This window comes from Psammomys obesus, unplaced genomic scaffold (assembly GCF_907164565.1).
Source record: "Psammomys obesus unplaced genomic scaffold, mPsaObe1.curated_primary_1811, whole genome shotgun sequence".
NCBI classification, from domain to species: Eukaryota; Metazoa; Chordata; class Mammalia; order Rodentia; family Muridae; genus Psammomys; species Psammomys obesus.
In genome coordinates, this window is record NW_026593286.1 from 2,916,310 (window position 1) to 2,933,529 (window position 17,220).

Sequence of the window (17,220 nt, forward strand, 5' to 3'; positions counted from 1 at the left end):
ATGGAATGGAATGGAATGGAATGGAATGGAATGGAATGGAATGGAATGGAATGGAATGGAATGGAATGGAATGGAATGGAATAGAACAGTTGAATAGCATATTCAACTTCCTCAGCTGAACATGCAGCCAGAATTAGGACAGCTTCCTCCAGACACATTTAAGACAGGGCTCTGGCGATAACAGCAGCTGTGGCTCAGAGCCACAACGTCTTCACCTGATTTGGCCACCGGAACTAACTGTATGTGAGAACCTCTGTCCAGAGAAGGATCTTTGTAACACCAGCTTCAGAGGCCAGTCTGGTTGCAGCTTGTGTCCCATTTTGTGTTCTTGTTATTCCTGTTTTGGTGGGGACAGGGTGCAGAAGGGGGAGGCCAGCAGCCTGAGCTGGATACTCTGAGAGGAGACATTGCAGAAGGGACTTCAGGTCTGAGACCTGCTCTGCCAGGGTCTGAGCTGCAGCTATCCATCAGACTGCCTTGACATGGCTCTGGTGATTAAGGAGACAAGGAAGGGGAAATTTCCAGCCCACTGAGGCCTCTCTGAGCTGGAATGCGCCAGAAGCAAACTGTTGCTCCATGGTTTGGAAACAGAATGAGTGCTACGACTGCCTTTGGAAGATCTTGCTCTGGTCCCAAGACTTTTGTGATCCTGGTCAGATCATGCAACATCCCTGGGCTCTGATTTCTTAAATCCTCATCAAAGAATTTGTACTGGGTGAAGATATTTTTTTTTTTTTTTTTTTGCTTCAAGAGAAGGTTCGACTTCTGTATTAAAATGGGTGGTGTCCTGCCATTAACTAGCATTTTAGCTCCCTGGAGACACATGGTGGAGAAGAGGAGAGATATAGTTATTGAGTCTGTCACTTGTGAGCTAATGACCAAACAGCAATACATTTCTCAAGTGTGACAAGCTACAAGGCCACTAAATGAGGTTGTGAAAGAGAGGGTGGAGGCAGGGAACTTAAGAGAATGGTCTGCAAAGTTGGAGGACAAAAATGAGCAGAGCAAAGGAAAAGTTGAAGGAAGGATGCTCCAGGTAAAGGGCACAGCAGTCAGGGTGGCCTTGCAAAGGTCACCTCCCTGAATTGACAGGCAGATGACAGCTGGAGAGCAGGGATAAGGAACTAGAGTCTAGCCTTATTTGATAGGCAGAGACTTGAGAAGCAACTGGAGTAGGGGAAGGAGAGTCAGCAGTTACTACAGTTGTAAGTTTGAGATCAGACCCTCCCACTGGCAGTGAAGGGGGATGGGCAGAGAGAAGAGTCCTGAGGTGGTCCTTTTGGAGGATGGGTAGACCGACTTCCTGGAAGCATTCCATAGTGACATGCTGGTGCTGTCCCCCAGGTGTGTTCTGAGGTTCCAGATGTAGAATATAGGCTTCCTGATTGCACTGTTTCTCCAGGAACACTTGTTTGCTGGGTGACACAAGGAGAGACGTGCACCATTGAGGCTTTGCCAGGAGGGTTTGGGGACATGGGAAGTGAAGTCTGGTGAATCAGAGAGCCCATGAGGAAAGGCTCAAGGTGAGGGTTGTGAGACCTTGAAGGGTTGAGTGGGGGAGAGGAAGGGTTGAAGGTCAGATTTGAGAACTCAGCAGATGAAGAAATGGAGTGTCAGTCATCTGAAAGAGAAGAGGCTGGGCAGGCAGCACAATGTGGGGGATTTCAGGCTCCATTAGTTCATAAGGTAGGACCTAGTGACCACAGATCATAGGTGTGACCCTAGAAGCAGGGTTTGGTGGATGGGAGGACACGCTCATTGCAGTTGTGGGGGATTCTGGTGACAGCTCCTACGTCATTTAGAAGACTGAGAGATGAGAGGACAAACTGAAACTCCAAGGACAGGGGACAGGAGTGGAGTAGATGGGAAGGCATTTCCTAGGATGGGGACAGGATGGCTATTTGAGAAGATTTGTTTGGAAGAGTGAGGATATCCTTTCCCAACTCCCAAGCTTTGTGGCGGGGGCAGGGGAAGGGTCCTGGGATGTCCTGTTGTCAGTCACAGGAGTGAGGGCTGAAAGGGAGCATTTATAGCTGAGATTAGCAGGACCTTCAAGGTCACTTTCTAAGAGACAATGGCCCCTCAAAGCTCTAGGGAAGAGAAAGGCTGGCTCTGTCGGGTCAGATAAAGAAGTGTTGGTGCATCCTTTAGACGATCCCAAACAGGAAGCCAGAGAATGATGAGGTTTAACAACTGGGTGTAAAATGGTTCACAAAGCAGCCACTCCATCTCACAGAAATAGAAATCCAGAGAAAGGACACAATCCTGAGAGGGCTCATCAGCTGGTGTAGAAACATGTAACAGACATAAGAATCTGACTGTCCTTTGATTGGTTGGGACCTCTCTTAGTGCTTATCTTAATTGCCCGAGCACCATTCCAGGAAGATGCCCAATCAGCATCTTCCAGGACCTTAAACACAAAACAAACCAAGTAACCTAGTCCATAATCAAAGAGGACTTGTGTCACGGAACTCGGGAGCCCCGAGGCACACTGCAGAATCCACAAAGCTGGGTCTGTGTTTTACAGTTTCCATGTGCCCCACATGTGGGACGTGTGTCCTTCCCATGCACCACTGGTAAAATGTGTGGCGAGGTGGAAGGTGTGACTATTATCAAGTTACAGCCTGGAGATATGCTTGTGGACAGCATGAAGCAGCACGACACTTGTCTGGTGTCCACCCCCATATTTGTCTGTTGTGTGGGAGATGTGCGATGGGTACGTGTGACACAGATATGGAGCAGCATACGCCCTTGCGTGCACAGCAGTGACGTAAGCCATGAGGAGCCTACTGCACACACATGCACCAGGCTTATCTGCAGAGACACTTTCACATCACAAAGTTGCAACCCCAAGAGACTGCATGTTCAAAACTGCAGGAGGAAACGGATCCATGACTGGATGGTCACATCCACGTTTGCGGACTGGGGGGAGGGCGGGTGGATGCCATACACAGTGCCACCAGAGGGTCACTAGGAACCTGTACTAAAAGTGCTCATGCACAAGCACCTCCCTCCTGGCAGAACTCAGACTTTTCTCCTTTTAGTGCAGTGTCAGAAGAGGCGCAGTCGCCCTGAAGCCATTTCTTACGGCAGTGCTGTGACCCCAACACCGTATTCCTAACCTCTGGACCCTGCCACTAGGAAGGAGTTGTGTTTTAGAGTATATTGTGAGAGGTGTCTCTAGTTCTTAGGAAGCCCTTCTTTGCCTTTATTTCCACCCCTCTTTCTTCTGTAGATCATTGGGTTGTCATGGCGGCTCTCTGGTACAAGGGATAAACAGTGATTTTTTGTAAATACCCCTACCCCAACTCAACTCCATTTAGTATTTTTACAAGAGCAGCCTGAGAACAAGGAATGGGCATTGACTCTGGTAGAGGCCTTGTTCCCACCCCTTGGACAGGTTGTACATGGCTTGTCAAAGTCACGGTGGCTACCAGTGCTGACCTGGCCAACGTGCTCGCTTTTGTGGTTTGTCTAAGTCACCCCGGTTATGGTATGTCACTGACTGCCATTTCCACCCTACCCTGGGCCTGTGAAGTGAAAAGCTGTGGCTGTGCTTTGTAGGGTGGACACTGATTCCCTTTTCCAAGCTTTATGATAAGCCACCAAACATTCATTTTTGCTCGCCCAAGGAAGTCTCGTAATATAGAACCAAAGAAAATGGGGCACGCCCGTTTGCTTTCAGATTTTTGCATTTGGCAGTATGTGGATTTGAAATCAGGTTAGTGGCACACAGAGCTTTCTGAGTGGATGAGATGTGCTCATTTAAACCATGTTTGTAGCACTAAGGAGCCAATGGCCTCTTTAGCAGTGGTGTGTGAAGCTAAACGTAGCTTTCCTCTGTGAAGCTATTTCCTAAACATATTGTAAGCAGGCAGGGTTGGCAGGGAGACCATCACTCATATGTGACAGTTCCCCCTGGGACATCGGCCAGAGAGCAGACTGCACATGGTGAACTTTACAGTGTCACCACTGGACCCGTCACTGAGGCCATTCTATTCACCTTTTATTGTTGCTATCTACAGTCATGGAGGTCAACAAGAGAGACATAGTCTTCCTGGTGGATGGTTCCTCCAGCCTGGGGCAGCCTAACTTCAATGCCATCCGAGACTTCATTGCCAAAGTCATACAGAGGCTGGAGATTGGACGGGACCTGGTCCAGGTGTCAGTGGCTCAGTATGCAGACACCGTCAAGCAGGAGTTCTATTTAAACACCTATGCCAACAGAAAGGACGCCCTGACTGCTGTGCGGAGGATGAAGGCCCTGGAAGGCCCAGCCCTATACACGGGCTCAGCTCTGGACTTCGTTCGAAACAACCTATTCACTAGCTCAGCCGGCCACAGGGCCGCCGAGGGGGTTCCTAAACTCCTGGTGCTGATCACAGGCGGTAAGTCCCTTGATGAGGTCAGCCAGCCAGCCCAGGAGCTGAAGCGGAGCAGCATCATGGCCTTCGCCATCGGCAGCAGGGCCGCCGATGAGGACGAGCTGAGAGAGATTGCTTTTGACTCCTCCCTGGTCTTCATTCCTGCTGAGTTCCGCCCTGCTCCTCTCCAAAGCATGCTACTCAGTCTGCTGGCACCTCTCAGGACGCTCACCGGAACCACGGAAGGTATGGTAGCCATGGTTTACACATGCAGGAGGGGGTTGGCAGGCAGGAAGTTTGAGAACTATCCAGTGATGATATTGATGTTTAGCCGATAGACCACTGTTTTGGGGTGAAAACAGCATTTATTTCAGGTTTAATTTTTCTGCAGGGTTGAAGCTGTAGAGTTGAAAATGTCGTTCTGTAAATGCAGAAACGCAGATGATTTTAAACTGCAGCACCACAGGTTGCCTACCTGTCCGGCTTCTGGCCACAGAAGTTGCTCTCAGTTCTCTGTTTGACATCCCTTCTGTTTTCATTAGTGCACCTTTTCAGAAATCTGGCCTCAGCCAAGGACTGTCCTTTCCTGAGCTGACAGCATCTCTACTCAGAGCAGATGTAGCGTGCTCAGCTTTTGACTCCTCTTTTCTCTCTGGATAAGGGGTTCTCTTCAACAGGAACACAAACTGATAGACGGGTGTGAAGGTTAAGCCCATGGTTCTCGGCTCCCTCACTTAATATGATTGACAGTGTGGAGTGATTCCTAGAGACACTAAAGCTCTCAGGCTGTGAACTGGGTAAACAGCCTCTGTCCTCAAGGAGCAGAAGATGAATATCCTGGACTCCAGCATGCCCTTCTCACAAGCCTCACACTGAAGGACTGCACAGTGCATGAACCTGCTGCATGGTGCCTGCTTGCTCCTCAGATCAGCCTGTCTTCACAGCCCTCTAATTCTCTCTCTCTCCTTCCCTCCCCTCAACCCTGAATCTACTCTTTTATAGCCAAAGCTAAATTTGATGAATGAACATAGGCTCTGGTTACAATGAATTACGATGAGGCTTGAGGGGAGTAATGAGTTCTATATGTGTCCTTCAGTGTCCATAGGGGATGGGTCAGTCCCCTCTACCCATGGTTACAGAAATCCAAAGATGCTCAAGTCCCGTGTCTAAGATGGGGAAGTCGTCAGATGTAATGCATGTATGTTCTCCCATATACTCAGTAACACATGCGATGCTAGCATTATAGCCGATTACATAGGAAGGACTGACAAGAGACAGAATTATAGTCAGTACAAAACTTTGTTTTTCCAAATATTTTGAGCCTTAGCTAAATCCCTAGATATGGGAGTCACAGATAAATTTTTCTTCAAGCAAGTAATTTTGGCCAAACACAGGATAAAATTTGCATTATAGTGTCACCTAACTTCACTGAAATCTGACAAAATGCATGACAAAAAAGAGGTAGTGAAGGAAGGTGGATTCTGGCTCACAGTTTGAGGGCGCTGTCAACAGTGGTGGGGGGCCATGGCAGAAAGAGCGTGAGGTAGCTGCTCACAGTCATGGTCAAGAAGCGAGAGAGATGGGTGCCGGTGCTCAGCTGGACTGTCTCCTGTAGACCCTGCCCCGTCCCCAGCTCACAGACGATGGCGTTTCCATTTAGGGTGGATCTTCCTACCTCAAGAGCCCAACCTAGAAACCCCCTTACAGACAATACAGAGGTCTTTCTCCTAGGTTAACCATCACTCCTATGCTTGTGCTATACCTCAGTGGAGGATCTCTCCTGGATAGCTTATTGCCCAGGGTTGAAATGACCCCTAACAGGACAGTAGATAGTGGGGGGGGGAGGTGAGGACTCCAGCTGGAGCACATGCTTTGATTGGTAGGCAGTCTTGTAGAAGGTGTGCTCGTAGGTCCGTGGGGGCTGATGTTTTCTAAGCATTGGGTAGAAAGAGCCCTGTCTGTGCACCCAGGTGAGTCCCAGGCCGCCCAGCCGGCATAGGTGGCAGTCTTTCTGGGTGATCCAGAAAAGGGCAGCACCCTTGTAGAGTTCGGTTCCAGGGAGGAAAGGCTGTGTCTCAGGGTTCTGGCGATGTCGTTGGTTGTACACATCCTAACTCCAGCACTTTGTCTGCCTGCGGGCAATCTTGGCTTCCTGTACTTGGCTCTCAGTGTGCCTCACCAGCTCCAGCCACCGCAAGGGGGAAATATGCAGCCGCTTGCCATATTTTACTGGATGACATGCTCTGCCACGTTGACTTCCTCCGTGTTCTGAGTGTGCCATGTGTGCCTGAGGGGGCACACATGGAAGCCCTCTCGGGGGCGTGTCTCACTGTGTTTTCTGTGCTTCACTGCAGTTCACATAAACAAACGGGATATCATCTTCCTTTTGGATGGATCCGACAACGTTGGAAAAAACAATTTCCCTTATGTGCGTGACTTTGTAACCAACCTAGTTAACGGCCTCGATGTTGGAAGTGACGATATCCGAGTTGGCTTAGTGCAATTTAGTGACACTCCGGTCACGGAGTTCTCTCTAGACACTTACCAGACCAAGGCAGAGCTGCTTGCTCACCTGAGGCGCTTGCAGCTCAAGGGGGGCTCCGGCCTGAACGCAGGCTCTGCGTTGAGCTATGTCCATGCCAATCACTTCACGGAGGCAGGCGGCAGCAGGACCCAGGAACAAGTGCCTCAGCTGCTGCTCCTGCTCATGGCCGGGCCTTCTGAGGATGCCTATTTGCAAGCTGCCAATGCCCTGGTGCGCTCAGGCGTGCTGACTTTCTGTGTAGGGACCAATCGGGCGGATAAGGCTGAGTTAGAGCATATTGCTTTTAATCCGAGCCTGGTGTACCTCATGGATGATTTCAGCTCCCTGCCAGCTTTGCCTCAGCAGCTGATTCAGCCCCTAACCACATATGTTAGTGGAGGTGTGCAGGAAGTTCCACTAATCCAGACAGGTAAACCACCACCCCTCCCCCTCTCCAGAGGCCTCCCAAGCAGCAGTGGTCAGAGAAAGCCTGTGACATGTGGAGGGATGGTGGGTTCTTTTGGGTTGGTCTGGCTGAAGACACTGTACCAGCACAGTTAAGCTATAAGTCTAGGACATTCAGCTGTGCCCTGTTCATGCTGTCTCCTATTTATTTAGAAGCTGAGCGAGGTGAACATTTTATAGTAACAGTCCACGAGGAAGTGGGAGAAAGGGAGAAGAAAAAGGAGGAAGGAGGGAAGGAGAGAAAGAAGGGAAGGAGATGGGAGAGACTGACTGACTATTTCCTGGCATCCCTTCAAATTTGAGTCCCTCCTTTCTGTGACATTCTGTACACTGCCATGTTTAAAACCGTCTCCATGCAGCCATGGCAGATTAGTGTGTCCCCCAGAGAGACCTACCAGTTTGCTGCCTTCACCTGGAGGGTGAGCAAGTCTGAGCCAATGGCTTCCTCACTGAAGAAGTTCTCAGAATGGTTTAAGAGGATACTCACATGGTATGGTGTGGCCTCCTTTTGCTGCCACTCATGCTTTTTGTGGTCTAGTTTTGGTAAATTGGAAATGTTAGCAGAGATCTGGACCCACCTCTACACTAAAGCATCAACAGGTAATCTTTGGAGTCTTGACCTTAACTCTTGACCTTAAGGTCACTGAACACATGATTGAGTTTCAGTAGATCCATGTCAAAACAGGCATCTGTGGGGAGTTATTCTGTAACTGGTCTCCGACACAGAAGATTGAGGTCAGTTTTCAGCAGAAGCATAGAAAGGAACAATTTTGATGGTTTTATTTCTAACAACATGAAAACACTGTTCCGAGTGGTCTAACCTGCTGCAAGATCAGGCTGGGCAAGCTTTCCTTCGGCTTGCTTTGTCAAGAATGTCTGGTAGAATGGCCAGCCCCGTGCTCTTCCTTTGCAAATTTGTGCTGCCCTGGAACAACAGAGGCTGTGGCAGATGCTGAGTTCTCCTCCCCTGCTAGTATAGCTATGTCAGATGAACCTGGTCAACTCCCACATCACGTGACAGTTCCAGGCAGCATGTACTTGGTGTCAGGGTCTCTCTGTTTACCGTGTCCATTTGCTTTTCTCATAGAGAGCAAGCGGGACATTCTCTTCCTCTTTGACGGCTCAGCTAATGTCATGGGCCAGTTCCCTGCTGTCCGAGACTTTCTCTACAAGATCATTGAGGAGCTTGATGTGAAGCCGGATGGGACCCAGGTAGCCATAGCTCAGTTCAGTGATGACGTCAGGATGGAGTTGCGCTTCACTGATCGCCAGAATAAAGCTGAAATCCTTAATCTCGTGAAAAGGATGAAGATCAAGACGGGCAGAGCCCTCAACCTGGGCTACGCCCTGGACTATGCACTGAGGAACATCTTTGTGAGGTCGGCTGGCAGCCGCATCGAGGATAACGTGCAGCAGTTCCTGGTGCTGCTGGTGGCCGGTAGGTCGACAGATGCTGTGGCCGGGCCAGCAGGCTCCCTGAAGCAGAGAGGAGTCATACCTTTCATCTTCCAAGCCAAGAACGCTAACCCTGATGAGCTGGAGCAGATCGTACCATCCCCCGCATTCATCCTGGTCGCAGAGTCACTCCCCAAGATCGGAGACCTCCAGCCACAGATTGTGAGCCTTCTGAAAGCAGCACAGAGTGCAGGGCCTGTGTCAGGTAAGGCTCAGTGGGGTGGATTCCCCCGCAGCCCAGTCTCTAGCTTCAGAACTTTTGCAGAGGTTGCTGGCACTAGGTTCTCAGCTGAATCCCTCCCAGGGCTTACTGAGAGCATGGAAATTACAGGTTATTTCCAGGGGAAGAAAAAGAACAGAAGTGGTCTCTCTCTGATTTTCTAACTTGTGTCTTGGAAAGATATGGGTGAATATTTTTAAAGACACTAGAATATTTCATTAAAAAGATGCATTATAGAGGTTTAGATATCAATAGTTTATGTCTTTAAAAAAACTTCCTCTGTGAGCCAGGCATTGTGGCTCAACTTTAATCCCAACAACACTCGGGAGGCAGAGGCAGGTGCATCTCTGTGAGTTCAAGACCAGCTAGATCTACAAAGTGAGTCCAGAATACCCCAAGGTGCACAGAGAAACCCTGTCTCAAAAAAAAAACTAACAAACAAAACAAAACACACACACAGAGACTGTCTGATAATGAGGCTATGTTACAGCATCAAGTGTCAAGTGATGTGCTTTAGGTGGCTATCACCAATATAAGTCTTTCATTTATGTTCATTAAAAACTAAAGACAGTAGAGACGGCAGATGAATTCAATTCCATCATGAAGGCTGCATTAAAATTTCTCACTCCCTTCAGTTGGTATTTAACCATTCTTCCTTCATTTGGTGATAAAATGAATACACATATTTTCCCATATATGATAACATAGGATTATATATTCCTATATTCCTTTTGATTAAACACTGGGACCCCAGAGGGTCTTTTCTGATAAGCAGATTCCCTCAAAGTTAGTTTGGCGTGGCCACCCTGACAAACTGGTCATGTTCCTCCCTTCCACTGATTCTCCTGTCTTGCAGTGAACCCCTGAGGTCTTCACAGTTGCAAAATGCTTGGCTCTGCTGGCTCCATTATTTTCCATTCCCACTTATTTTCCTGAGTTTACCTTTCAAAGTTAGCAGTTATCAATTGACTGAGACAGGGTCTCACTACATAACCCTAGCTGGCCTGGAACTGGCTGTGCAGGCCAGGTTAGCCTCAAATTCAGAGATCCTCTTGCCTCTGGTTCTTAATACCTGACATAAAGGTCACCACACCTATAGATGTGTGCCCAGTCCTGCATGAGTCACCCGTGTTTCTCTCCAATTTCAGGTGAAAAGGATGTGGTGTTTCTGATTGACGGCTCCGAGGGTGTCCGGAGTGGCTTCCCGCTGCTGAAGGAGTTCGTGCAGAGAGTCGTCGAGAGCCTGGATGTGGGCCCCGACCGCGTGCGCGTGGCCCTGGTCCAGTACAGCGATCGGACCAGGCCCGAGTTCTACCTGAACTCCCACATGGACCAGCAAGGCGTCATCAGTGCCATCCGCAGGCTGACGTTGCTGGGTGGCCCAACCCCCAACACGGGGGCGGCGCTGGACTTCGTGTTGAAGAACATCCTGACCAGTTCCACCGGGAGCAGGATAGCCGAAGGTGTGCCCCAGCTCCTGATTGTGCTAACAGCCGAGCGCTCGGGGGATGACGTGAGAGGCCCCTCGGTGGTCCTGAAGCAGGGCGGGGCTGTGCCCATCGGCATCGGCATCGGGAACGCCGACATCGCTGAGATGCAGACCATCTCCTTCATCCCGGACTTCGCCGTGGCCATCCCCACCTTCCGGGAGCTGGGGACGGTGCAGCAGATCGTCTCTGAGAGGGTGATCCAGCTCAACCGTGAGGAGCTGAGCAGCTTGAAACCAGTGTTTCTGCCCTCACCTAGCGCAGGTGAGGGGTTGGGGGTGGAATCTCTGAGTTTCCCTCCACATAATCACCTTGGCTACTTGCTCGGACTGGGTGCTACAAAAGCATTTCAGTCTTGTTTCCTCCATGGTATAGAGCTGTGTGAGAAACTTGGAGCCTTTTTTGTTGTTTTTTTGGCGCACGTTGAATAGTGAAGCTAAGGTTCATGTTTGTGGCCAAATTAAAGCATCCAAAAGGGGTAGATCCAGGCTGTATGGAGGAGCCTGAGGTGGTGGTGGGGAGACCCTTGCTGAGTGCCAACCTAAGTGGTACCTGCAAACACTAGCCTTCTGCCATCAGGAGGAACCTGGCCACACGTGCTCTGCTCTGCAGAGAGGGGCAGAGTCCCTGAAATATCTGTACCTATAGCACCAATGGGTGACGTTTGCTTGGGGCTGAGAGGTGTCCCACCTGTGGGGAGGCCTTCCTGTTCTCTAAACAGTGAGCCCGGACAAGGTCTGAGCAGTGGCAGCTTTAGGCTGAGATGTGCTCATCCTCTGTCCACGTTGGCTGGGGGCCTGTGCTTCCTGGGCACTCAGGCAGCGTAGTCACAGGGCTGAAGGAGGTAGCTGTGGTCCAGGCTTTTCATGCCGAGGAGACAGGGAAATGAGGGGCCAGGAAGGAAGGGGGAGTAATGCATGTGAAAGAACATCAGAGGCAGGATTTGCATGCTATGCATCCTGAGGGGTCAGCTTCCCCCTGGTGTCCAGGGGGGAAAGCCTCTGTGTGTGTGTGTGTGTGTGTGTGTGTGTGTGTGTGTGTGATAGTAGAGGAACATAGCCATTTCCAAACCCTATTGGACCACAAAAGTGTCTGTTATGATTGATGCACCTCAAGGCCCTAGGACTCCGGTATGTAGATATGAGAGTGTGTGTGTGTGTGTGTGTGTGTGTGTGTGTGTGTGTGTGTGTCCGCGCGCGCGCACACACACACTTGTGTGCGCACAGAGCCTCTTTCTTGTGTGTCCAGACCCATGCTTCCATAGCACTTGGTTCCTGTTCCATTCACTCTCACACAGATCAGAGTGGCCACTTGGTACATTCTCTCTATCTTTCTGTCTAGCTTCCTCCACACTCTTTCCCTATGTCTTGCTCTCTGCTGCAGACCTTGAATCCCACTTCTTAGAGACATTTCAAGTAAGTTGAGGAGAATGTTCAGAAACCTCTGCTTGGTCCTTCCAGGTGATGGTTTCACATCTCAGAGTGCTCTGTTTTTCTGGGACGCCTGTCTCTTTTCCGCCCTTCTCTTTGCACCTGCTCAGTACATCCTCTTCATGTCTCGTTCACCCTGCTCCACCATCCCTGCTCCATTCTCCACTAGATGCTTCTCCTCATGATCAATGTGCATTGCTCAGACCAGCTCTCTCGGTGCCCACAGCCCTCCAGCAACGCCCTGCACTGTTAAGAGGCCTGCATGAGCACTGTGCAGAGTCCGTCCTTCTGTCCACCCTGAACCACACCAACCCATTGTTCACCCTTCCTCAGAAAGTGCTCTTGTCCAGAGCACCCCAGCTGGAAGAACTGGAGGCTGCCTCCCAGCACTGGTACCTGGCCAGTGGGCAGCTCCTGCCACAGCTGATGCCTCCTTCCTAAAACACCATCCTCATCCTGATGTAGGTACAGCTCTTTCGTTTCTGCTTTCCTCTGGCTCACCCCTCCATGCCTCTTGCTGGTCCCCCTTTTGTCTGACATTCAGATGTGGAAACACACATCTTTGGCCTGCTGTTTTTACTATAGTCCCTGGTACTGGGATCCCTTGACCACAGGGCACATATCCAAGGACAGACTAGGAAGTGGCTCAAGAAAGCTTGAAGTCTGGCGCCCCTGAGGCTGAAGGTCACGGTCCTATCTCCCTCATAGGTGCTGGCAGCAAGAAGGACGTGGTCTTTCTCATCGACGGATCCCAAAACGCCAGCCCTGAGTTCCAGCACATCCGCACCCTTATTGAGAGGATAGTTGAGTACCTGGACATAGGCTTCGACACCACCCGGGTAGCAGTCATCCAGTTCAGTGATGACTCCAAGATGGAGTTTCCCCTGAATGCCCACTTCAGCAAGGACGAAGTGCAGAATGCTGTGCGCCGGCTGCGGCCCAAGGGGGGGAGGCAGGTCTACATCGGAAACGCTCTGGAGTACGTGCTGAAGAACATCTTCCAGAGGCCGCTGGGGAGCCGGATAGAAGAGGGTGTCCCGCAGTTCCTGGTCCTCATTTCATCGGGGAAGTCTGCCGACGAGGTGGGTGACTCGGCAGCCGAACTCAAGCAGTTTGGCGTGGCTCCTCTCACCATAGCCAGGCACACAGACCAAGAGGAGCTGGTGAAGATCTCCCTGAGCCCTGAGTACGTGTTCTCAGTGAGCACCTTCAGGGAGCTGCCCAGGCTGGAGCAGAAGCTGCTGACGCCCATCACCACTCTAACCTCGCAGCAGATCCAGCAGATTCTGGCCAGCACTCGATATCCACCTTCAGGTAAGACCCATGGAGGCTCTGTTGCTCTCCTAAATTAAAATTTTACACTGGTATGTATTACAGGCTGAGCACACACACACACACACACACACACACACACACACACACGTGCATACACACCATATTTATTTATTTTCTCCTTTTCCTCCTCTCTGTTCTCCTAGTCCAGCGGTTCTCCGCCCTCCTAATGCTGCTCCACCCTTTACTACAGCCCCTCATGTTGTGGTGACCCCAACCATAAAATTATTTTCATTGCTGCTTTGTAACTATAATTTTGCTACTGTTATGGAGAGTAGTGTAAGTATCTGTGTTTCCTGATAGTCTTTGGCGACCCCTGTGAAAGAGTTGTTTGAGCCTGCAAGGGGTCACAACCCACAGGCTGAGAACCACTGCCCTAGACAATTTAACTTCTATTTCACATTCTATATACCCCTATGATTTTATGTGTCTTTATAAAATCTATTAACCATAAATGAGAGAAAACATGATAATAATAGTCCTCCTAACACTGGCTTAATTCACTCAATATTATCTCTAGGTGCATTCACTTTCCTGAAAACAATGTGATTTTGTTCTTTATTGCCTAGAAAAAAATTACGTTGTATTTGCTAGCCACATTTTCTTGAGATTCCATCTTACCCCAGCAAGAATGGTCATTAAAAAATGAATAACAACAAATGCTGGTGAGGATATGGACAAAAAGGTGCCTTGTGCGTGGCTGCTGGGAGTGTGAACTGGCATAGTCACTAGGGAGACCTCTATCACGGTTTATCAAACTACCAGAGAGAAGTCTTTTATAAAATCCTGACACACCACTTCTGTGTGCTTATTTAAAGGACTCCAGATCAACACACCACAGATCAATGCTCTCTGAAGAGCAAGTTAAGGAACCAACCTAGGTGTCCAGTGACTGAGGAATGGAAAGAGAAAATATGGTGTATCTCCTGCAATATTTTTGATATAAAAATATACCAGGCTCTAAGGCTCTAAGTAAGATGTCCTAGTTTGCTTTCTATGGCTGTGATAAAAAAAGCAACTTGAAAAGGAAAAGGCTTATTTTTATTTGGCTTCTTAGTCCTGATTACAATTGATCATTGAGTGAAGTCAGGGAAGGTTAGGAACTCAAGCAGGAGCAGAGACAGGTATCATGGAGGAATGGTGCTTACTGATTTGCTCTCCATGGCTTGCTCATTTCATTTTCTTATACAACCCAGGATAAATAGCCCAGGGGTGGAGCCACCCACAGTGGGCTGGGCCCTCTCACATCAATCATTGAGAAAATGCTCCCACAGATTTGCTCTCGGGCTAGTGTGATGGAAATAATTCCTTATCTGAGATTCTCTCTTACCAGAGTGAGTCTAGTTTATGTCAAAAACCAACCAGCCATAAGGGAATTAAAAATAGAGGGGTCCTCCTTTGCTTCCAGCCTAAGGTCACCAGAACATACTGTAAACAAGGTGGCTTTGTCTGTCAGTGTGGCACAGGGAGATGGGGGCTGCTGCTGAAGGATAGACAGGGTCTGAGTTTGTGGTAGAGAATTTTGCAAAAAGCTCAAGGCAGGGGGTGCTTTGGCCTGGATATGTGGCTGCACAGAAGTTTGAGGTAATCCTGGAGGAGGCCATTGTCATCGGTCTTGTCTAGAAGGAGGACTGCCTGGAGACTGGAAATGCAGAGCTGCCCCTCCTACTCACCAGAATAGGGGCTGCAGGCCACCCTTGGGGTTCAGACAATGCTTCTCTTTGTGGAAAGGCAGATTTGGCAGGGTTCTTTCATCTTTTTCTTGCCCCATCAAGGTCAGAATCTGCATGATCCTGAAATCATGGGCCGGTGCTCAGCAGGGGACCCCAAGGCTGTGACCAAGGCACATGCTTCCCAGTTTTTTCCCTTTCTCAGTGAATGGCTTCATTTCATAATCAGCTCAACACTCTGCTTTGTAATATTGCACCGTTAAAGCCCAGAATTGAGGCAAAAACCAGGTCAAAATTCTCTGAGAGGCAACATATTAGTTTAGCTAAAAAGTATTCTGAGAGGCATCTCAAACTCTACCAAGAAAATGTGGCTCATCTTTCCCAATAGAGTCTGGTTAATTTTATACAACTTGAATATCTTTAATTCAAAATGCCTGGGACCAGAATTGCTTCAGATTTTGGATTTATTTCTATTTTGGAATATTTGCATATTCATAAGGAACTAACGTGGGCATATGGGACCCAAGCCTAGACATCAAATTACTTCCGTTCCTTATAGACCTAATGCAGCTAATTTTGTGCAATTAAAAAAAAGACTCAGAATAAATTAAACTGCACAGTATCGAGTTTTGCACTAATTAAAAACCAAGTCATGTGAAGAAAAAAGAAAACAATAGTAAAAAGAAAAAATAATGAATGCTATAGATTCATTAAAACAGAATTTAACAGATGAAGGAATATAAGAAAGTTAATATCTGGGGACAGTTAACATGACCCTTGGCAGATAGCATTTCACTGTGGGAATCCTTCTCCTGTGGATGGAGACAGGGGGTCAGCAAATGTCGGGTGCCACGTGGGACGCATCTTCGTGGTGAACACTGTGGACAAGTGAGGATGGCTGACCTCAGCTCTCTGTCTCTCTTTTCATAGGAGAGAAATGTTGGCTCTAATGACCCCAGTCTCCCTAGTGGTTCTTGCCCCGAATTCATGATTCTGTCACTATGGCAACATAGGATTAGTTTCTCAACATTCCCCATAGCTTTTCAGTTAGTAGTAACCCAGCCCACAGGCCAAAACCACAATAAGGTTGACTGGAGAACAAAATATTTGAAGTAGTTATTACCTGCATTTACAATACCAATATTTTTGCTTATAAAATATGTGTGTGTGTTAGAGGACTATGTGCAAGAGTGATTTCTCTCCTACTGTGGGATCTGAGACTTGAACTCAGGTTATCAAGTATGCTGGCAAACACCACCAACCTGGAAAACTCAACTTTTAATGACTAAGTTTCAAAAGCCCAACACCTGTGTTGGATTATAACTTCAGGGTTGGATCACAATGGGTGCCACAAACATGAGTTCCAGAAGCTGAGGCAGCAGGAAAGCCAGGGCAGGGCTGCACAGGAACTGAACCCCACTTTTCCCTTTGTCTGCAGTGGCTGAGAGTGACGCTGCCGACATCGTCTTTCTGATTGACAGCTCTGATGCTGTCAGGCCTGACGGCATCGCTCATATAAGAGATTTTATCAGCAGGATTGTTCGCAGACTCAACATTGGCCCCAACAAAGTGAGGATTGGAGTCGTGCAGTTCAGCAATGATGTCTTCCCTGAGTTCTACCTGAAGACTCACAAGACACAGGGCCCTGTGCTGGATGCCATACGGCGCCTGAGGTTCAAAGGAGGGTCTCCTCTGAACACTGGCAGAGCCCTGGAGTTTGTGGCAAGAAACCTCTTTGTGAAGTCTGCCGGGAGCCGCATAGAAGATGGGGTCCCCCAACACCTGGTCGTAGTCCTCGGCGGGAAGTCCCAGGATGATGTGGCTAGGCATTCCCAGGTCCTAAGGTCATCGGGGATCATGAGTTTAGGAATAGGAGACCGAAACATCGACAGGACAGACTTGCAATCCATCACCAACGACCCCAGACTGGTCTTCACTGTTCGGGAATTCAGAGAGCTGCCCAACATAGAAGAGAGAGTCATGCTTTCATTTGGGCCCTCTGCACCTACTCCTCAGCCTCCTGGTGTGGACTTTCCTTCTCCTTCGCGGCCAGGTATGCGCTGTCTGATGCAGGGTTGCAGAAAGTGGTATCAGCTCGCTTGCTTTGACAACTAGCTTGCTTTGCAATCATTTTCTCCTCACAGCGTTGTGTCTGCAGACATTAGAAAGAAATATTGGGAGAAATAGTTCATTTGAGACTGCTCCCTCCCAAAGCATGTGTTCATCAGTCCTTCAGCTTTCCTGAGGTTAACTGTAGGGCCACTGACAGGCTT

At 49.0% G+C, this 17,220-nt stretch overlaps 1 protein-coding gene across 1 annotated transcript in view; it reads left to right on the top strand.

The window, feature by feature from the left end:
- Positions 1-17,220, top strand: part of Col6a3 (collagen type VI alpha 3 chain) — an 83,111-nt gene that overhangs the window by 26,267 nt on the left and 39,624 nt on the right. The window contains exons 4-9 of the mRNA XM_055616849.1: positions 4,026-4,610; positions 6,719-7,318; positions 8,441-9,013; positions 10,177-10,779; positions 12,654-13,259; positions 16,386-17,000. Of these exons, the coding sequence (XP_055472824.1) occupies positions 4,026-4,610; positions 6,719-7,318; positions 8,441-9,013; positions 10,177-10,779; positions 12,654-13,259; positions 16,386-17,000 (3,582 nt within the window). The remainder of the gene's footprint in view (positions 1-4,025; positions 4,611-6,718; positions 7,319-8,440; positions 9,014-10,176; positions 10,780-12,653; positions 13,260-16,385; positions 17,001-17,220) is intronic.